At 42.1% G+C, this 22,820-nt stretch overlaps 1 protein-coding gene across 7 annotated transcripts in view; it reads left to right on the forward strand.

Annotated features, from left to right (window-relative positions):
- The window catches only part of LOC117562860 (serum response factor-like), a 24,266-nt gene extending 1,454 nt beyond the window's left edge, over positions 1-22,812 (forward strand). The window contains exons 1-8 of one of the 7 annotated variants that reach the window (XM_034240832.1): positions 7-444; positions 3,221-3,487; positions 13,615-13,840; positions 18,167-18,319; positions 18,826-18,933; positions 19,514-19,708; positions 19,794-19,867; positions 20,779-20,956. In XM_034240832.1, coding sequence (XP_034096723.1) covers positions 3,320-3,487; positions 13,615-13,840; positions 18,167-18,319; positions 18,826-18,933; positions 19,514-19,708; positions 19,794-19,867; positions 20,779-20,865 — 1,011 coding nt within the window. In that variant the 5' untranslated portion in view covers positions 7-444; positions 3,221-3,319 and the 3' untranslated portion in view covers positions 20,866-20,956. Of the gene's footprint in view, positions 1-6; positions 445-3,220; positions 3,488-13,614; positions 13,841-18,166; positions 18,320-18,825; positions 18,934-19,513; positions 19,709-19,793; positions 19,893-20,778 lie in introns of those variants that run through there. The other 6 variants (XM_034240841.1, XM_034240813.1, XM_034240803.1 and 3 more) reach the window with 6 other exon arrangements.
- The last annotated feature ends 8 nt before the right edge of the window (positions 22,813-22,820 follow it).

Consider the following 22,820-nt stretch of genomic DNA (forward strand, 5'->3'; position numbering starts at 1 on the left):
GTTATGTATTCTAAAAGACAAAAGCAATTGTGAAACAAAGTGACTCACTGGATGTGAGGTAGTAGGAACATTCATGACAGCCTTTAAATAGACTTGGGCAAATGACAATTCTATTTATGCCATGGACACACACTCGCACACACAGATTCCCAGATTAACTATCACTTGCACACACACTCACAGGCCTATAGCTGTTGGAAGTGCTTCCCATCAGTAGCCTCAGTGCACACAGGCTGTTCCTCTGTCAGTGTGAAGCAGGGCTCTGCTTACAGGCTGCAGCCATGTGGTGGAGGACAGCAGCGGGCCTGTAGGTGCCAACAGCTGACTAAACCCCAGGGAAGCAGGATCAGAGGACGGTGAAAGAGCACTGGGACAGAAGAGAGGAGCCAGGGACTGTCTGTGCATGCATCATGGCCCTGTGCATTTTGACACAAGCATCATCCGGTGAAGACTTATCTTGGTTTCAGTTGTGTTAGTTGTTTTTGCACACAAGCTGTTGTCAGAACTCCATGTTAGTCATTATTGCTTCCAATACAGTCTACATGTACCAAAGCAAAATTGTATTGCAAATCCACTCCTCAGACACAAATGCTGCCATGATAAATATTGCAATGTGGCATCAGAGTAGATGATCTGGAGACGAGGTCAGCTGTTGACCTGGAGCACAGCAGTTGTTTGGCTGTACTAGCCACTTTTAATTATGACCTTAAACAAACACAATGCAAGACTGTTCATTTGTTACTTTGAGGCGCATGTACTGTGCTGTATTCCTCCTCTTTTCTATGTTTCCCAGACTGTTGTCGTGGAAACTGAGGTGTCTTTATGTAGGCTTTTGGAAACATGAACACTATTTGACACGCTGTGTGGATAGAGATTTCTGGAAATGTTGCCCACACTGTGTCAACCATCACAGTCAAAATGAGAGGTGGGTGGAGTGGGAAGATTCACTGTGGACTGGTCTCAAACTGGTTTCTAGGATGAGCCTTGTTTCATTTGAAAGCATGGTGCCTGTTTGTTCTCTTATGTATGCTTCAGATTGCATGCATGTAAATGTTGGCACAATACAAATTGTGTCAGTATTTGTGGTTGATTTTCCAATATTGCTCCAGTAAAAGGCACGTTTTCATGTTTGCTCTTTCTGTAACTATCTTCAATAGTCTGTTTTTGTTGCACACATTTTGTCTCGTCATAACCAGAGAAGCACTAAAAGTAACTTAAGTTGTGATTTCGTTCCAATTGGTTGGTTGTTCAAAATATTAAGGCCCTGAATTATGTTATCATTTCCACCTGGGCTTTTTTCCTTTTTCATAATGTCTATTGAGTAATGTATCAGCAATGTATTGTTGGTGAAACATCCACTGGCTCCAACTTGATGTAAAGGTGTTCTGCTTGTTTTGTTTTGTGTCATATTATTACTCTTATGAAATACTTTGAGGCTTTTGAAAAGTTGATCAGACAATATAAGCAACTGGAAGATTGGACTCCAGAAACCAGGCACATTTTCTTTTTCTCATGTAAAGACTCGATGATTATTCACAAAATGCAGGATTCCTCCATAATGAATGTTCTCGTTATTTGTCCAAGGTTCCAAATTCAATTTAAAAACATGAAGACATCTCAAATCCAAAGTTATGTGTCCAAAGCAATATGAAACTGAAACAAAGCTGGAACAAGCCAGGATTATTTTATGACAATCAGAAGATGATCTAAATGGATGTTTGTTCATTTTCTGGCAACACACTAGTCACCTCATTGTTTAAGGTCAGCCCAGCGTTCCTGTCGGCTTCTTTGGAAAGCCACAACTTTTGACTTTGCATGCTTACATCAGCAGAGGTTGTTGAGGGGGATTCAACGAGAATCAGTTCAGTCACTCTTTAGTCACCAGCCTATTTTTGAATGCACAACTACACATACATATTTGCCTTTCTAAGTTCTTCATTTGATATATATATATATATATATATATATATATATATATATATATATAGGCAGGGTGTGCGTCTAGGTTGGGAGACAGAGGTACCAATTACAGCCAGACTAATTGGAACTCCTGAATATGTATGAGAAAATCAGCAGAGCAAGGAAAGTTATTAAAGCATTTATGTGGGTCTAGCTTTTTCCGCCACCTCGCACGGTTAAGGTGACAAATTAGCCCCTTCCTGCCCTGGAAGTTGGCCAAACACCAGGCTCTGTTGTTGGAGAGCCCCCCCCCCCCCCTGTAGCTGCAGAGCTCATCAGGGACATGGAAGAGAGAAGGGTGACTAGAGGGAGCTGTGTAGTTCATTACCTGCTCCTGTAGCTTGCCATTAACAGGCAGTGGGGTGGAAATTCTTTGTAACGCTTCTCTCCAGTTCATGCACATTAAAACCCCTCCTTTAATACAGTTTTAAAATACTCAGTGGGAACAAGCTTTGAGCCACTATAGCAGTCATCATTAGCCTTTCTGTGCTCCGTCATCATATTATAACACACAAAAGACAATCAGCTTTATCGTGCCTACTAATTGGCCTGATAGGGCCCACAATGAACAGTGTTTGAGTATGATGGAGTGAATGCATGGTATTATAACAGCCCAATAAAATGCGATTAATTTGAATGTGATGCGTCTCCTCCACCAATGGCACATCTATCAGCCGGCTGCGACTGTACAGCGCTCACCAAGGTGACGCTAATGGCACTGTGCCTTCTCAGCACCAGAGGCATCCTCCACATCCCTTATTACTCATTTAGATAAAAAGGCTTTCTCGTGAGTTCACTCCCGATGCTCGATGCATTACACTGAGACATTTGAATGTGTGTGTGCAAGGCAGCAGACTGCTGTTTGCTTCACAGTCGGCTACCTCTGGGTGTTAAGAATGATTCCTTGAGTCCTCCTTCAAGACTGGCTTACTACGACCCTCTAGCCAATCCCCAGCTGCAATCAGTCTCTCAGCTACATCACACTCTCTATTCTGGGAGCCTTATCTCGTGTTATTTTAGCTTCATTTGTGCTATACGTCAAAGTTCACTACAGCTGTATTTTTAGATTCTTGTGTTTTCTTGGCCAGGGTTTCTGTCTCCAGAGGTTCACCTTTTCAATCTCTTTTATTCCCTTTCCAGTAGGGATTACTGATGAAGGTAACCCAAGCCCCATTTAAGTGAACCCTATCTTTCTTTCTAGCTTGACATTTGGCCTTTGCTCTCTGCCACATGCTTTAATCTTCTTCTTTCTCTTTCCCAGGCGTATGAACTCTCCACCTTGACGGGAACCCAGGTACTGCTGCTCGTGGCCAGTGAAACGGGTCACGTCTACACTTTCGCAACGCGCAAACTCCAACCCATGATCACGAGTGAAACGGGCAAAGCTCTGATCCAAACGTGCCTCAACTCACCGGACTCGCCGCCACGCTCCGACCCCTCCACGGACCAGCGCATGAGCGCGACGGGCTTCGAGGAGACGGATCTCACCTATCAGGTGTCTGAGTCGGAGAGCATGGGCGACACAAAGGTTAGAATCACAAGTGGAAAGGTCTGCCGTTATAGACCGATCCTCAAGTGGTCAGGACAAAAAAATTAAGAACACATCTCTTTTAGTGAGGCTGCAGCTGTGAAATAGATAAATTCACTCATTTCTGTGCCTGTCCCCACAGAAATAGTACTCACGTTAAAGTGTCTGACTCACTGGCTGTTTTTAAATGGGGACATGACAAAATAGATAATTTTTTAAAACGATAAACCACCCTCGAGAGTCCTTAATGGATATAGTGGGAAATCTCTCCAGAAAAGGCTAGACAAGCACACGAGGTGAGCAAATCAATCAACCCCAGCAATGGAAAATAATCGTTGTCCTATTGTAAACACACTTCTGAACTTTTGCCTGTTACACCTCAGTGAGGCCTCTGTTTTGGGCTGGCTGTGTGGCTCTAGCACCGAGTCCTTTTTTAATTAAAGCAAAAAGTCTTGGTCGTCCTTCAAAGGGCCGTAAAGGGAAGGAGAGCCAGATGAGATGGAGAGTATTATCCAACTCACTACACGTTACCTTCGTGACCTCTCATCCAGGAAAGCCTCGTAAAACTGCTGAAGATAAATCACTGCAGGTCTGGGTTGTGTTAGGGTGATACACACGCAGCCTGCTATACAGACGACCGTAGGTGTTTATCTTTGGTTGTGGGGTGGAGCTGTCTTGTGTTCATGGATGAAATGCTAGGATTGTAACTTTTTTTGAAATCATTGGGAAATTACACTTTGTGCAGTTTTCCAACTTAAAACTGAAAGACACAAGATGAACTTCTACTCTGAAATCTTATCCTCAGATATTCTGTGTGACCTCTCCTCATCCCTCATGAAGAGCTGCAGGTCACGTCCCTGCGTCCTGCTGCATTACTGCTGCAAGTGTTCTTAAACCTCTTTTGAGTTTTTGAAGCCTAGCGATAATCATCCTCGGACACACTTGACTGTCCACACACCTTTGAGATTCCCTCAGCTGTTTACACGGCTTGAGTACGGCCCCTTTGAAGACACACACGTCTCGGCCCGATTGCCTGCGTGGTGTTTTCACAAGGCGCTAACCAACGCGTACCATACACCGCCACAGATGGGAGGTCAACCGTTGCATGTTTGACCACTCTCATGCCCACTTTGCTCATTGATAACAATTAGTTTCTGCCTCTGTTGCCATATATGGTATGGTTTCCCTGCCTGCTCTCTTGGCTGAGGCCCCTCACATTCCTTATAAGCTGCAGCTGTCTTTGGAGTCCTGTAATTCCCCCCCCCACTCATTTAGTGATATGGAGAGGAGGTAAGGATGTAGATATGAGCGAGTGGAATGGAAACATTTGAGCGATATTTTATGTTCTGCTTCATGTGACGTCTGTCAGTGGCGCTTTGACCTCTGACCCCCGCTGCAGTTATGAGTGTGTGATCGGCCCTGGGAAATCTGTTCACACTTGAACTCTCTAAGAAATGTTGTCATTGCGATCCATGATGTCAGGATCAGCACCGCGATAAGGCAGCAGGTGGATAAGGAGGCCATGTTTTCTGTGCAGTCGGTCTGATTTGTGGTCGCTGCGTGCACCTCTGCAGCGTCTTGACGCTATTTATCAAGGGAACAGAATGTCATACATACAGACCACGCTAGTCTAAACAGAACAGAGTCTGCAATGGCTGGTTGGGGGGGGGGGGGGTTAGTGTGGAGGACATTCTGGAGGAGCAAAAGAAAGAGGCTTAAGATATAAGACATTTGGTGATGCAAGCAATGCTCCTAAAATCACCCCACACACACTTTTATATTACTCCTGCTAGATTAAAGGAAACATCCTGAGATAAGACTTTAAAATACCAACAGCAATTGGTATTGTAAAATGCTAATTTCTAATGGCCCAATCACTGGTATTGGAGTTAGATCTTTTTCCCCCCCGATAATTCTTACTGATCACAGTAAGAATTATTGGGGGGAAAAAAATCTAACTGACTTGACTTAAACACGGGGTATCTGCATTACAGTGTGACACTTGCCAGCACATAGTGATCAATAATTCAATATTTTGTTAAAGTAATTGCTGTGACACTGAGTCATTAGCCAACAGTGACTGAATGGCTTTTAGTTTTGGTGATGGATGAACAAAATAGAAGCCCAACATCCCCAATGTTCAAAATGTAACATAATGTATGGGTCACCTCAAGACAAAAGCAATTATATATAGCAGAGTTCAACATGGGATCCATAGTTAAAGGTGACCTATCATGCAAAATGCACTTTAGTACGTCTTTCATACATGAATATGTGTCCCCGGTGTTCCAGGGAACTCACCAAGTGTCAGAAAACACAACCCTCTCTATTTTCCTCCATACCCAAATCTCTAAAAAAGGATCTGATACAGACTGATCCAGATTTGAACACTGTCCTGACGTCAGGACGGTGGCGCTACGGCTATTGGTCAACTCTCCACCTATCAGGGGAATGAGAGGTTGGGCCACGGCCGGCCATTGCTGCTCGAAAGCGCTGGAGACGCTGTAGTACATATGCCAGGCCTGTAAGTGGCGCTGTAGTCTGCCACAAAAGCAGCGAAGAAGACTTCCCTTGCATGGTTGCCATGGTTGCCTTTCTGTTTATTCTCCGCTGTGGCTCTTTTTCTCCCTCCCCGAGGCAAGCTTTTGCGCCTCCTGCTTTAAAACAAATGAATAATGACTCTATATAATCATATGTAAGGGATAATGTGCAGCGACACGGTCATTATGGGGAAAAGAACACCGACAGGCTGATCAGGAGCCCGACGCGAAGCGGAGGGATCTAGATCGGCATGAAGGCACATTATGCACTGTGCACATTATCCCGCTTATTACATAGCCACATTCTCGACAAAGTAACGACATGACTCCCAATATTAATTTAAATGCTTTTATGGATTTAGAAAATGATTTTATTGATTTAAAAAATAGTTTTATGTATTGATTTAAATTGACATGCATCCGCTAAGAAAATCCGTTACTGTTTGAACTAACGTAGCAACGGCAGGAACTGCTTCGATAGTGTTTTTGAGGAGCTTTTTGATTACAGATTTGAAAACATCGTTGCTTGCTTTAAAAGTAGCACAATTCATGATGTCAAACCTTGGAAAGTATCTAGATATCCCTGCCCGAATGCCAAAGTAACTGCACACTGAATATGTGTCGCCGTTTGATGTCTATGTCTGGACCGCTGCGTAAAAAGGAGGGTTTCTGCCCCGTTACTTCTCTTCTTACTTCTATAAGAATAAAACACGGAGGATGGAGATCTCTTTTTCTCCCCCTCTTCTCCCCGCTGCAGCCCAGCAGCTGATCTCAGAGCACGCTCCCCTCTCCTGCAGGGGGGCGTGGTCAGCTGCAGCTCACAGAATCAGCCCCCTGCAAAAACAGCGCTGGAAAGAGCAAATGGAGCGAAATGAGGCATGGCTAAAATGCAGGATCTTTTTGGTATTTTGAAAAAAGAACTATATTTATATACTTTATATAGTTATGGCCCTACAATATATTGTTCAAATATAGCATGATAGGTCCACTTTAATTTCTGAACTTCAGTGTGGAGAAAATGGTGGCTGCTTTGCAAATTCTATCAAATAAATCCTGTAATATTCACCAAAATGAGTTTCTAATACATTTGAGGGTGTGTAATGGGTCGTGCCGTTTGAGAATCATTCTTTGTATCACCCTACAGCTGTTGTTCTCATAGTTTATAGCTTTGTGTGATTGTCAAAGTTTCACATTATTATCATAACATCATCAGCAGATTGGTGTAATGCATATCTCGTCTGTGATTCTTGGAGTCATTGCACCAGAGTTTAGTAGTGAAAACTTGCAATATGACAGATGTCAGAATGAAGAGTCCGGGCTTCTTCCCTATAAACCTCATTCGACATGTACTGTGTATTTTTCCATTGAAAGCCTCTTTATCGACCTAACTGCAGTGTTAAGATAATAAAACATTAAGTTTAGGGTGCGTGACTGAAAACACCCCAGCTTTTCTATTGCTATTGCTCTCACAGCTCTCATTAAGTACACACAACCAACAGCAGCTCAAGACTGCTCTCTAAGGGCTGCATAATGCATTCTGGGAAATGTAAGGTCTGATTTAGAAGTGAATGAAAAGAAGTGGTTACACCATAAACAATACAATGACCTAAAAGAAGAGTAGCATCCTCAAACCGATCTTGGGATTTGTGTGGTTTCTGTGCCTGCTTCTTAATATAAGACGTGACTACAGTACAGATGTTTTATTGCTTTGGGGTTATTTTTGGAAGGGGTTGGCAAATCCCACAACTCATGTTTGCTCAGAGGATCCAGCTTTGGATAGATTTCTCAGTATCAGTCTCCTCTGGGTTTCCCCTCCTCTTCCCTCCCTCTCGTTCTCTCCATCCCTCTCTTCTCTTCCCTGCTCTGGCTATCAGTGCTATTGCTGCTGCTGTAATCCTGCTCTATTTCTTGCCCTGCTCATTAGCAAAGATCACATCGTCTTTGCGATGTTGCAAAGCAAAACGCCCCGTCCAACAACTTTTTGGACATTCTGCGACACATCCCACAGCCTCTTAATTCAGCATACTGCACGCATCACTTGAATTGGTTCCCATGGAGAAATGAAGGGGATTTGATAATTAGTCCAGTGTCAAACTGCACTTGAACAGATAAAGTTCTTCTGTCCTCCTGCTGTTGTAAGGGCAGGGCCGGGGCTTGACGTATGTGACAGGAGAGAATCACAGAGATAAGGGAAAGCTAATTTCCTCAGATATGCGCTCTTATCACAAGCTGCTGCTAAACAGGCTGTGTGGTGGAGGTGGTGGTGTCGCTGGGGGAGCAGCATGTGGAGCTGTGCTGGAGGGAAGGAAAGCAGCGTTATGTCACCCCTCCCCTCCTCCTCTTCCACCCCCTTATTTTACAGCAAGCAACTGGACAGGTCAGACGCCATTGGCTGCACCTCCTCCACTTGGGCTGCCTTGCCTTTTTTAGCAGTCCCAAATGGAGCTGCACATTCCATGTTGCTGGCAGGGTGACAGACTGGGAGATGGGAGCCAGCAAATGGGAGATTAGACCAGGGCCAGTCACCAGTAAACTGCACAATGGGCTCTCTGGACGAGGCTGCCAGTTGTCACCTTCAATTTGGGAGGATTAATCCCTCGTGAATAAGGAATCATTTGTGTCCTGCTCTCTTTAATTACTCTCTCATTTCCTGATACTTTTAATGTGCCTCCAAACAGTGTAGCTATTTGACTTACTCAAAATGTATCTTGGGATTTAAGTGTAGTAAATGGTGTCCTCCTCCCTTTTTGTTATTAGGATTTTTTTGTATGTTCAGGAGGGAGGGCAATACTTGAGATCTTAACATCGCTGTGGAGTAGAATGATGTCTCTCTTTTGTATAAAGGATAGTCGTGGAGGTTCCTCTGTGGCAGTGCAGTCCTCCTGAGGACTCATTACGTATTCCACCAGACTCAGCCCTCCATTCATACCACTTTAAATGGTGTCTTCATTTGTTGCGTTCTCGTATCTCATTATTATACAACGTATCGTTTGTGCCCTGGTTGGATTTGGGATTTTCTCCCAAGCAGGGACAACAGTCTGAGGTTGATTTAAAGTTGTCACATCTGAACCTTCAAGACATTTGTTTTGAGAAAAATCTCTTCACTATTTCATCAAACTCAGTCAAAGCTTTAAGGTCATAGTTCAGAGTATCTTACTAGTAGAATGAATAATAAAGATATATATTATTACATATTGTAGGGCTGAAACCCACAATTAAATTCTCTATGAATCATTTATCCTGAATTACCTTTTCAATGCTTAATCATCAGGCAAATTGTCCAAACAAAGTTACAAATACCCATCGCAGCTTCCCAGAAACCAGGGTGACATCTTCAACATGCTAATGATTCCTAGTCCGAAACCCCACAACATATCATTCATACAACATAAGACAAAGAAAAGCAGCATTCCTCACAATAACGAAGCTAGAACCAGTATGCTTTGGCACCTCTGTGTAATAAAATAACATCAATGATCAAAATGATTGCAAATGAAGGATAATCAATAAATCAACAACTTATTTCTGCTCTAATCTATTGTACACACTTTTAAGACTTCTAGTAACATTTCAGGAAAGTTGTTACGTTTCAGTGATCTACATATTCTGATGTATCAGTTTGAGGTTGAACTGAAGATGGTCGTGGGGAGGAAGTGACAGTGCTGAGACTTTGGCTGTATTTCTTCCCTGAAGGAATGCATGACACCACCGTGGCCCGTTAACTATGCAGTGCCTCGACTCTGGACTTAAAGCCAGAGCTGTTCATAGACAGTTGATCAGGGGACATACGGAGGTGGTCAAACAAAACAGTAGGTCAGTGGAAGCCCGCTGTGTAGGTCACGGAGATAGGGGCAGTTCGACTAGACCTCTAGATTACCACTCAGGTTGAAACCTGGATGATCAGTTTACGCCTCCTCGACATAGGAAAGCATGAGCAGACACGTGTGACACAAAAAGAGCTGGATCACAGTGACCTTTTCCTTTAGTGAGTTTTTTCTTTTTCATGATATTACAAAGTGAAGCATTGCAGTCGGCTACAGGAATTCAGTCAGTGATGGTGAGAGGAGCTCAGCGTCAGATGGCGGCTGTCTCTTCACGTGGCTCCCTGCTGCCTCTGGAAGGGTTAATTCCCCCTCAGAGGTGCTGGGTTTCCTGCCAGCTGTCTGTACCCTCAGCTGTTTGTGCTCCCTACCCTGTCCCCTGTCCCCGAACCTCACACAGGTCTGCCTCTGCTTCGCCTGCCGCACACAGACCAACAGTATACTACTGCTGCTAAAGCTAAGAAGGGCTACTTGCTAACACACTGCTGTTATGATCCAGGCAAAAGGCTTTGTCGTTGTACATTTCCAGTCACTGTTGGATCCATATGTGTACTGCTTTGCGACTGCTATTGCCTTTTCTGTTGGCATCTTAAAAAAGCTGCTCAAACTATATTTGTTAACCATCATTGCAATGTCATCTTAGCACATTGTGAAAGACTGATGAGGATTTTGTTTTAAAGATTTGATGAGTTCGTTTGTCAGTAGCAAACGACATTTTAAAATTGTTGCTATCATTGTTTTTCATTGGTGCCTTTTATCTGGAAGTTTAATAAAAGAAAGTTAACTCAAAAAGCAATTGATGTACTATAGCAGTCTGATGACATCAACAGAAAAGCAGAACTGAGCACCCTTTATCTGTTTCTCTTGTAATATCCTTATCGCAATATTTAACTATTTTATTATACCCCATATTATCCACCTATTGTTCAGCGTTAATCTTAAAGACTTCTTTTACCTCTGCCTTTACCATTGCGCCATATTTAGTGACTTATTTGCCGTTGGCTTTACCATGTTGTTCAGTGTTCTACGGTGTCCTGTGAGAATGGAGCCGTGGTGACAGCTGTGTCGCGCTCTGCCTGTCAGATATCACTCTGGTGAAGGACAGGTCTGATCGTTGTTTGGTGATTTTAAGTCAGTTTTTTTCTTCTTGGTTGAAAGGGCAGAACAACTGTGAGTCCTCCGTGCGGCCCTCCCCCTTTGACTTTCCAGCTGCTGTTTAACTAAAGAGCTAAAGGACCTTGGACTGTCAGAGCCCCTCAGCAGGGCCGGGGAGTGAGCCGCGGACCAAAGCACTCACTGCTCACACTGTGGTGGTGGTCATTCGCTGTAAAGGACAACACCTGCTCTGCCATGTGTAAGTTTTGAGGGCCGGACAACTCTGAGTTAACCCTCTTGATCATGTGTTAACCCTATAGGTTACTGTGGCTGAACAGAGGGTGAATCCTTACAGTAGACATGTTTGCATGGTAGCTTGTCTTATCAGTGGAGTCCATGCTGGATCATCCACCTCTCCCCCATGTAATCAGTCACGTATAAACCAATAGTTGCTGAGAGAGGTTGGCCTTGCCTGCTTCCACACTACCTCTCTGTTATGGACAATGACTACGACTTTCAATACATACAAGCTTATATTGAGCACACCCCATTGCATGCCTTTCTGTTGTGACACATGGCTGTGTTTCTATACAATAACCCTAGTTCACTCACCAGTGTTACACAGCTGCACTGTGTGGAGAGCTATGACACACTATCTTTGTCCCAGTTCTGAGGCTGGATCCTTCAAAGGATAAATAACCTTCAGAGGATCTGAGGTCTAGGCAGAAAGAAGAAAAGAAACGACGATATCTGATCGGTATCGGCAGATCCTCGATTCGGACATGAAAGAGTGCCATTGAACTGTTCCTATAGTGTTAGCGTTAACGTTTCACTTCAATACATAAAGCTCAAAGATGGTACGCAGTATAGAGGTGTGAAGAAGGTGACATATAATAAAGTCCTGACTGGGATTGAAGAGTGAATTGTGTCGTTCAATTTCAGTCAGAAGTACTTTTAGCCAAACGTGGAGAAGCCTTTGAAAAGTATTGTATGTATCTGTGTTTGTACTTGTGATCATTCCACATATTAACCAACAGGTAATATCCTCCATCGCTGTGTCTCACAATCTGTTGTTAATCACACCCTCTAAGAACATTGAACACAGGCTCTTACATGTGTTTGCGTTTACAGATCATTAGTATCAAGTGAGAAGCATTTAAATGCGTAGAAACAGGCACGATGGGTTTATGTACTTTCTAGTCCCTGCCTTACGCCTACTCTGCTCTCTCATGCAGCCCACTCACTGCCTCACCCTACCCTGGTGTATACGTTACTGTATTGTGCCACGCTGCAGCTCACCTCTATTGATCTTAGCAGTGTGAGCACATCTACCTGATATTTACACATTTTGCTGAGATGTCAAGTTACATGGTCAGTTAGTTGTCATAGTAACTCACCAAGATGTGAGTGCAGAAATGACATTGTTGTTAAAGGGGCCCTATTTAGCTTGTTTTGGTTTTCTCTTTCCTGTAGTGTGTCGTCTATGTTGTTGGGCTTATAAATGGTTTCACTCATGTTCACAGTAGAGGCACACAATACATTATGAAACCTGAAAATGGGCACAAGGGGGCCCCTTTTATCTTGATTCGAGTTTGATTGGTGTATAGATGATGAATGGGTGACTCTGTATGTGTACACAGTCATGTTCCCCATGTATCATTTTCTCTCTTAGGCGTGTTGAGTAGTATTTTTTTGATAGAAGTCCCAGTACGGTTGAGTCACCATCCTACACAGGAATTCCTACATTCAGGGAGAACAACAGACACGATTATTCTCCAACTTAAATGCAACTTTTTGCTCTTATTAAATCTAAAATGGAGTTCCTCCCAGCTCTGCTCTGTATTTTCCACATGGATGCAATTACAGGGGTCCCAGCCTGTTTCCATACTCTACTGTCTTGTTTGTTATTTGCCCTCCGTCCATTCAAACTCTCTGGTTTCTGTCACACAGCCATTGATCCCTGAAACATAGCAAGCATTAACCCCCCCCCCTGCTTAAATAGGAAAAGCCTCATTAATGGTGTTGTTCTAGGTGTTCTCATGTGAGACGCTTCCCCATGACAAATGGGCTGTAGCAGAGTAGAGCAAGTACTAGAAGACCTTTCTTTCTGCTTGTCCTTCATTCAGACTAATAAATACATTTAAACCTTGAAAGGCCATTACCGACAAAAACCACTTCAAGAGACGGCGCTTGATTTTTCTTTCTAACGATATCTTTCAAGAACATCAAATAAAAGGAACGAATAATAAAGAAAAAAAATACAGAAATGTGGCAGGTTTAAAAATCGTTATATATTTACACTCTTTCCCACTTACTTCTACTGCTGCAAAATAATTTCTCTTGGGATTGATGTGCTTCTTATCTTGCTTTATGTTATTGAAATATGCTGGGATTAACCAGTCAGGAAAGGCCTGACAAAAACACTATAGAGAGGAATTATGGGAATTGTAGGAACCAGTGTTTTTGGAGCCTGACGCATACTCATTTCCCATTTTCACCATTTTAAATCTGTCTCTCGCGAATCCCTCAAGTTTATCGTAGAACACACTTCATTGCTAGCGTACCTCTCATCTCACTCTTATTATTTCTTGACATAACTAGTACTGATTGAAATTTCATCAAATCCTCTCCCCCCGTCCTCCTACTCACACTTCATGTCCTCTCTCCCCAGGACACACTGAAGCCCACGTTCACGGTGGCCAGCCTGCCGGGCAGCGCCCAGTGCACGGTGCCCACCACCTCCACCACCATGCAGGTGAGCAGCGGGCCCTCGTTCCCCATCACCAACTACCTGGCGCCCGTCTCGGCCAGCAGCAACATCAGCGCCAACGGCACCGTCCTGAAGACCACCAGCTCGGGGGTCATGCAGCTGCCCGGCGGCTTCACCTTCATGCCCGGTATGTAGCATCTCAGCATCCAGACCTTTGTTACAATGTTACATTATTTTCTTTATTCATCCTAACCTCCACCTCTAGATTTGAGTCTTCCGCAGGCCTTCATGTTTTGTTAATGTCCCTGCATTGTGTAGCTTATTAGCTGATTAGAATTTGAATGGCGCCGTGCCGTGACCTCGGCCCGTCGCTCCTCTCTCAGGAGCGGTTTGCATCACATAGCCCTTCATAGCCTTCATCAGCACTCAGCGGCCTCAGGTTCTACAAAGCCTTCAGTAACCAGGAAAAGCCCCGTCTGCTGGCGAGCCGCCTGCCTTTGATTGTCACTCGTGGACAGGGATAATTAGGTGAGAGGGACACAACAGACCTCAGCACTGAGGGATGACGACCGCGGACAATAATTAGGCATGAATATTCAATGGAGGATCGGTGGCTCGCGTTGAAATTATAATTGAAGCGTACTTCGTGACGGAGCGGTCCTGAACTAGACATGACCCTTCATTAAAGAGCACTTACAGAGGCACCCTGAAACAAAAGGGATTTTTACCGACGCAATGAGGACTTTAAGGTGGCAGCGTCTCATTTGGGATCCCTAAAGAGTCTTTACCCCCACATTATTCATTACACCTCCTTTTCATGGGGGATGTGCCAGGGAAGTAATGGGGCGCCACATTGATGATTCAGATGGCTCACAATTCCCAGTGAAGACAATAAATATTTAGATTTCATCATCATTTCATAAGATATTATCTCCTCTTTATAGGGAACTGCGCACCTTCTTGGACTGTCCATGACATGAGCAATTTAAAAACACTAGTTGACACTTAAATGCTGACTGGTGCAATTTCTCTACCCTGTGTGTTATCATGGAGATAAGAGTGTGTAATGCATTGTGAAGGCAGTACTGAAGTGCAGTAATGTCACTGACTAGTTGCTGCAGTGTGACAGCTGAAACACATGATGCCCACTAATGACTGACAGCTGAAGGACAGCCACACACACACCGTCTTTGTCCCTTTTCTCCTGCTTTTTCTCTCTCCATCCTACAACCTTCTATCCCACCCTCACACTTTTTCCGCCCTATCCCTCCCCCCCTCCTTCGCTCTCCCTTTCTCCTTCTCTCCTCTTCACCACCTGTCTGGCACATAGCAGCAGTGCCAGGTGGAAAAACACCCCCTCCCACTCTGCACCTCCTCTGCTGACATCTTGAAAGGGCCGGCCCGCCCGACTGCAGCAACTGTTGATGGAGCATGTGACCAAATGTGTGGGGGAATATCTGCCATTTGTTCAGGAAAACACTTTGAAACAAGAGAATTGAAACAAATAATAAACATGAATTGACAGCCCAAAATCACCACTGAATACAGTCATACAGTTTGTCACTTATCAGCCATGTGTGTATTATTGAAGGTGTACTGTTTTTAAATGTACCCTGCCTTTTTTTTTTTGTCCCTGTTTAACCTGAACAGTGCTGCTTGAAAATACAAATGTTGTCATGTCTTCTCCCCCATGATCTGCAACTTTTAAGATGGATAAATAATAGGGCTGAAATAGAAGGAAAAAATCTCATTAGCGATTAATCTGTAGATATTTCTAGATGTAATTAAAAAATCATTTGGTCCACAGAATGTCCGAAAATGGTGAATAATGCCCATCGTAGTTAGTCAAATACCAAGGAGATGTCTTGTTTTGTTAGTCTAAACTCCGATGATATTCAGTGGAATACGATATTTAACAGAAAATTGGAAGAAATCTCCACATTCGAGATTCTGAAAACAGCTGCCATTTTAGCATAAAAAGTTACTCTAATAACAATATTATCAATATTTTGCATCAATCCACTAATCAATGCAGCTGTAAATATAATATTAAACACCTGATTAGAGCATATATAAATGTACAATATATATATATATTAGGGCCGGGACTCGATTAAAAAATTAATCTAATGAATTAGAGGCTTTGTAATTAATTAATCGAAATTAATCGCATTTTTAATCACATAAATATTTGACCTGAGAACAGTGAGAAGCAATTTTTTTTCACATGGATTTTAGTATACCATTAGGCGCATTCACACCGCAGTACTTTTCCCACAAAGGTTCATGAGAACTTAGTTCATGAGAACTCTTTGAACCTGGGGGAGGATTAGGCAAATGAAGCCGCTGACGTCACTTCTTCTTCTTCTGCTTTGGGTTTACTGGCAGGCCGCAAACCACTTCACGGCGTATACTGCCGCCCAAAGTCCCCGGCCGGAAGTCCCCGGAGTTGGGGACTGGCTTCAGTAGAAGCTGCTGGGACTCCCAGCAGCCTTCCGAGTAAATCACCAGAACGCCGACACCTCCTCATCTCCACCGCTCCCATGTTTTATTTTGTGTTGCCATAAGTTAGTCTCTCTGCGTTTCTGCGCTGGGCTAATGCTAATGCTAATAATGCTAATGCGAGGATAATAAAATGGCGGCTTCACAAAACTTTTTGGGAGTTTTACGGGGCGTGGTTTGCAATCCGCCCAGCCAATCAGAAATATAGCTATTTTCTCACAAGAGAGCCGCACGAAACTCCCTGCTTTCTAGCAGCTCTCTGCTCTCTAGCAGGGACTTTCGTGGGGGTAAAAAGGTTCTCATGAACTAATTTTAGTACCGGCTCTTTTTGGTGTGAACGCGATAAAAGAGGCTAACGTCCACGCTAGCTTCCACGCTAGCTGCTATATGTTTTGCATTGAGGTGATACTTGAGGCTTGATGTGCTGCGGTGATATGCGAATTCCTTTTTGCATAATTTGCACACAACCGTGCTCTTATCGACGCTTCCATCCGTCCGTTTTTTAAAACAACATTTCCCACTGTTGTTCACTGTGGTTTGTTGTTGTCTGAAGTCATGAACGTTAGTTGGTGCTCCAGTATAATCGGTACGCCTGAAACTCATCCAGTGAGAAACGTTCCGCGGTGCAAAAATAAGTGCGATTAAAATGCGTTAATTTTTTAACGCGTTAATTTTTGTGTAATTAATTAATCTTAATTAACGCGTTAAAGTCCCGGCCCTAATATATATATGTATGTATATATATGTATGTATATATGTATGTATATATGTATGTGTGTATGTATATATGTGTATGTGTATATATAGCATATATTATAAGGTGTATATATATAGTATAGATATATAGGATGAGACATATATTATATGTGATACTTTATATATATTAGTATACTACCTATATACTATATATGTGTATATATATTACATATCGTGTATATTTATATCATATATATATGTGTAAATATATATATTTATGGTTTATATATATAATTATATATGTGATATATATATAGTAGATATATATATGGTATGTGTATATATATATATGATATATAATATATGTTGTGTATAATATATATGTGTTATCTTATATATTATAGATGTGTAATATATAATATTGTGTATAATATATATATCTATGTGTTGTGTATATATATATATATATGTGTATATATAATATATGTGTATGTGTATATATATATATATGTGTATGTGTATATATATATATATGTATGTGTATATATATTATATATATATGTGTATATGTATATATATGTATGTATATGTGTATATTAATATATGTATGTGTGTAATATATATTATATATGTATGTGGTATATATAGTATGTTATGTATATGTATATATGTATATATTGTATATATTTATGTATGTATGTGTATATATTGTATGTATGTGATTATATAGTATGTGTGTTACTATTATCTGTTATGTGTATTATGTATGTGTCTATCATATGTATGTATGTATATATGTAATATTATGATATATGTATATGTATGTATGTCTATATATGTATATGTATGTATGATGTATATGTATGTCTGTATTATATATATGTATGTATGGTATGTATGTATATATACTACTATGTTATTGATGTTGTATAATATATATATGTATGTATGTATATATATGTATGTATATATGTATGTATGTATATATGTATATATATGTATGTATATATGTATGTATATGTATGTATATATGTATATGTATATATGTATGTATATATATGTATGTATATGTATATATATGTATGTATGTATGTATATGTATATATATGTATGTATGTATGTATATATATGTATGTATGTGTATATATATATATATATATATATATATATATATATATATATATATATATATGTGTATGTGACATAGCATCCCTAGCTAGACTGCGCTACAGCTCTATCAAGCACTTTCTTTCTTAAACCACACCATTATTTTGTAATCAAAGTCTCATTCCCCACTGTGTGTGCCCCCCTACAGCAGGCACTCCTCTCCCCCCCGGCACCCCCACCATTCCTCTGAGCCAGCTGCAGCAGCACTCCCTGGCCCTGCAGGGGCAGCATGGGCAGGCCTCCCAGCACCAGCAGGGACAGCAGGCTGTCTTCCGCTTCCCTGCTGGTGTCTCCCTCTCAGGTGACCCTCTCTGCACACTGCTGACCACACAGTCACTGTCAAAGCATCGCTAAGGGATGCTAGAGCTGCTAATGCTACCGCCTTCTGCTATGGCTAATGCATCTAATGATAGGAGTGCTAATGCTACTCGCACGTCTACTTCAGATAATAGTACGGCACAATGCTTTCACTGCCATATGCCACCCCCCCCCCCCTGCAACTACTGCTATTATTCCCTGTGTGGGATGTCGATTACTTACTGTAGTGTGTGTGTGTGTGTGTGTGTGTGTGTGTGTGTGTGTGTGTGTGTGTGTGTGTGTGTGTGTGTGTGTGTGTGTGTGTGTGTGTGTGTGTGTGTGTGTGTGTGTGTGTGTGTGTGTGTGTGTGTGTGTGTTGTGTGTGTGTGTGTGTGTGTGTGTGTGTGTGTGTGTGTGTGTGTGTGTGTGTGTGTGTGTGTGTGTGTGTGTGTGTGTGTGTGTGTGTGTGTGTGTGTGTGTGTGTGTGTGTGTGTGTGTGTGTGTGATCAGGAGCAGGCCTCCCCCAGCAGCTCCAGGCCATCCAGGTACACCACCACAACACCACCTCCAACAGCGACGGCAGCCTCGACATCTCCCACACCTCCTCAAACTCCACCGGTAGGTCAAAGCCCCCCCTCTGAACAAATAAGTTGGAGGTTTTCTTAGAGAAGCAGCTCCATCTAAAAAGACGCACATTGGTGCTCCACATGATGTAAAGAGTCTACCAGAAAATGTTGTATCCAAAAACCTTTTCTAAACTGAATTAGCATTTACAGTTGCACTTATAAAATATTGAATCTATTGAAAAATTCAATCTATAGAAGACATACTGTATCATTTTATTGTATAACTTGGGAACACACGCTCCATCGGAATTTTTGTTTGGCCTAAATAATATATCTGTTTCCTGAGTCTAGTCAAACATCGTCCGCCTTTGTGTTGCTATCCCACCTTATGCCTGACAACATTAGTGGAATTTTACACAGGAAAACCTTTCCCAAAATAGTTTTCCTTCTTCTACCAATTTAGTTTTTACTCAATCTGCTCCTGTTGTGTTATTGTGCCTGTACACACTGCATACATCAGTTGAGTTTAGTGGCTATAAAGCGCCATCTGCTGGCCAACATGTGAACACACACCTGCTGCCCTCAGTGTGACATTTCCTCCCTTCCCCCTCCCTCACCTTCTCTCCTTCCAGCGACGGTTAGTCTCCCAGCAACCATCGTCACCTCGTCTATGCCAACATCTGTTTCGGGTCACATGATGTACCCCAGCCCGCACACAGTGATGTACGCCTCGGCGCCCACGCTGTCCGACGGGAGTCTCGCTGTGCTCAACGCCTTCTCGCACGGCACCTCGGCCATGCAGGTCCACGGACAGGGCCAGGACTCAGGTGAGACTCCAATAATAACAGCTGTCATTATTTAAATGAAACATGCTGTGTTTACTGACGGACGTGTCCCCCCCCTCCCCCCCAGGTGTCCCGCAGGTGTTCCTCACAGCACCCCAAGGCACGGTGCAGATCCCTGTCTCAGCGGTGCAGCTACACCCAGTACGGCAAGATCTGCATTTTACAAGTGAAACTCTCATATTCCCTCTGCAACCAGCATGCCACGTGTCGCACTAATGCACCCTAACAGAGCACTGGCACCCAGAGGGGGTCCTCACCTGCCGCCTGATTGGAAGAATGTGAATTATCAGCTGGCAGCTAGTTTTACCTTTTGGGTTTCAACAACATACACGTGCAATAAACCAAACACCACCGTAGCCGTGCATGGATTTTAATGTAGATTCCTTCTGTAAATTGTCATGAAATATATATATATATATATATATAGGTATTTGGATGATATGCTAAGACTTTTTTCAAATGTATTAAAAAAAAGTACAGTTATCATAATATTCCCAATTTACAATATTTAGTAAAACATTCAAATATTTTCGCCCAGTGGTTCATAAAAGCTTTTCCTTCTAGTAAAAAAGAACACAAATAAAATAATTTCCTCTCTTTACAGTATATATTTTTTGGCAAGTTAGGTCTTACAACATTTGGTAGAAAATAAAGAGCCTATATAAGAAATGCAACACATGGCAGCAACGTCAGTGTCTGGTTGGCTTTCTCTCTTTATTTGTCTGCATATTCATATTGACGCTGGATTCCAGTTTACACTGTAAGGACAGTCTAAATGTGATTTGCGTCAGATTTCAGCAGTTAACGACAATAGGCCACAATAGTATTTGTATTAAACGTTTAATAGTATAATTATTTCTGAACTAATGCATGACTTTTTTAAAAACCTATTTAAATAAAAAATTCCAGTCCTTAAAGTACCACTAAAAACGATTAAAGAATTCCACCACGCAGCATGTAGTGTCAGGAGATCTTTTTGCAGTTGGCATTGTGTGATGACACGTGATTGGCCCGTGTGATACCGCCTCCTGACTGGCTGTGTTGTGTTCCAGATGGTGATTGGTCAACAGTCGAGCGGCAGCAGCAGTAACCTGACGGAGCTCCAGGTGGTCAACTTGGTACAGAACTCAAAGGACTGACAGACGGGTGGAGCTGTGTAACATGCTCCCCCCCCACCCCCCCTCCAGGGGACACACAGACTTATGTCAACTCTATTTATTGATGCCTTCCTACAGAGCTTCACATTACACTTCTGAATGTGACTTTACATCTATACACACAATCAAGGGCATATGTGTGGCTGACCCTGACACAGTATACAGTATGTTTTGGTATATAAATATATATATATTCGCAAATGCATAGGAAATATATCACGTCATCCATCATCGGAAAACTATTTTCTATGCCGTTAGATGGTGTTAATTTTGTTGTGTGCGTGTTTTTTTGAAAAAGTGTAATGACCTGTAGGTGCCACAGCTTCACACCAGCCAAAGAGACATTTGTTTGTCTGAATGTTCCAGTGTGAGCAACTCGTGCACAAGCGTGTGTGTGTGTGTGTGTGTGCGCGCATATCTGGGGTTGTAAATGGGCAGGGAGACGCTTATTGACGTAAAAAAAGAGACGTTTAGAAATGTACATATTTTTCTGCTTTTTTGATAACTTGTATTTTTAGCCTGGTTTAGTTTGTGCAACGGCATGTAGTTGTTTTTTTACGCAGTGGTTTTTGTATGTACATGAAAATGATTTGCAAAAAGATAAATTATTTACATGTATATGTAAATAATTTAATATACCATCATATGTTGAAATACTGTCATGCTGTTGGGCGTTTTCAATACAAGATGGAGAGGGAACGCTGAGTGTTTTTCTACATGATTTGATGTGACATTGATTGGATCAGGTAGCTGGGTCGCAACATGTAAACAAGATGTTTGATTTACTGTAAACATGCTCTGATTTCACTGCTGATGGCAGGGTCATTGAAGATGTTGCATGAGAGGTTTTGTAAAAAGCTCTGATCTGGCACTAGTGTGGAAACTTAACGACAATCGGATGGACATTTCATTTATCTCACGTTTTTTACATAAGACCATTTTTATTGTCATCGCACAGAAGTATGAATACATCTGAGTTGTTGCACTTATTTTGAAATCCCACAGTAGTTGATTTGATCCTTTTATGAGCAACAAACCTGAGTGCCAACAGGTTTTCACCACATTAGTGTTATTTTAAAAGCGATCCATTGTACACCTGTCACTCTGATTGGCCTCCATTGACTGCAGAACTTTAATTATGGGATGGCATTACTGACTCGAGTCAGGGCATTAGACACAAATCTCTTGTTTAACAAGACACTGTATACACTTGGAAATTCCACTTTATCAACGCGTTATTTCCTCGGATGGAAGCACTCAATGTTGTTATCACAACAGTATGAATATTTTTGTACGAAAAGGATCTCTTGTTTAGAAAAACTTCAGGTGCTTTGAAATGTTAATATAGTCCTTTACCTAGAACTGTAAGACCCTCGCTGACTGCAATCTCAGTGTGTACCTCAGCAATCATTACGGATGAGTTATCAGACTGAGAGCCTTCTTTCTGCACCATAGTGCCTCTTTTCCATGGCTCACTTTCAATCACTGCTAGGCAAGGGAAATGTAGGACTGACTTATTTCCAGACCACCGCCATGACTTTTCATGCAATCCTCTGCTGTGTCGGGAGATTTGACTCCTTTCTACAGAATGCGCTGGATGACAGAGCTGGCTTGAAGCCAAAGAGAATCTGACGGAGGATTAAACCCCCCCCCGACTGCTGTTCAGTTATCCCCTTCATGTTCACGCTCCATGTTCTCTGGTGTGTTCCTGTATCTGACGTCATCCTGCAGGGGGTGTTTGCAAATTAAATTGACATGTTAAAGACATTTAATTCCCCCATATTATTATCTAACGTTTAAGTTGTTTTAAAAAGGGGATTAGTGAACAGATTTTTGGATTTCACTTTGTCATTGAGAGAAATAGTTATTGTGTATTTTTGTTTTGTTGTACAGACATTTTGTAATAAAAAAAAAACATGATGAAACACATGAACTGC

Source organism: Gymnodraco acuticeps, unplaced genomic scaffold (assembly GCF_902827175.1).
Source record: "Gymnodraco acuticeps unplaced genomic scaffold, fGymAcu1.1, whole genome shotgun sequence".
Lineage (NCBI taxonomy): Eukaryota > Metazoa > Chordata > Actinopteri > Perciformes > Bathydraconidae > Gymnodraco > Gymnodraco acuticeps.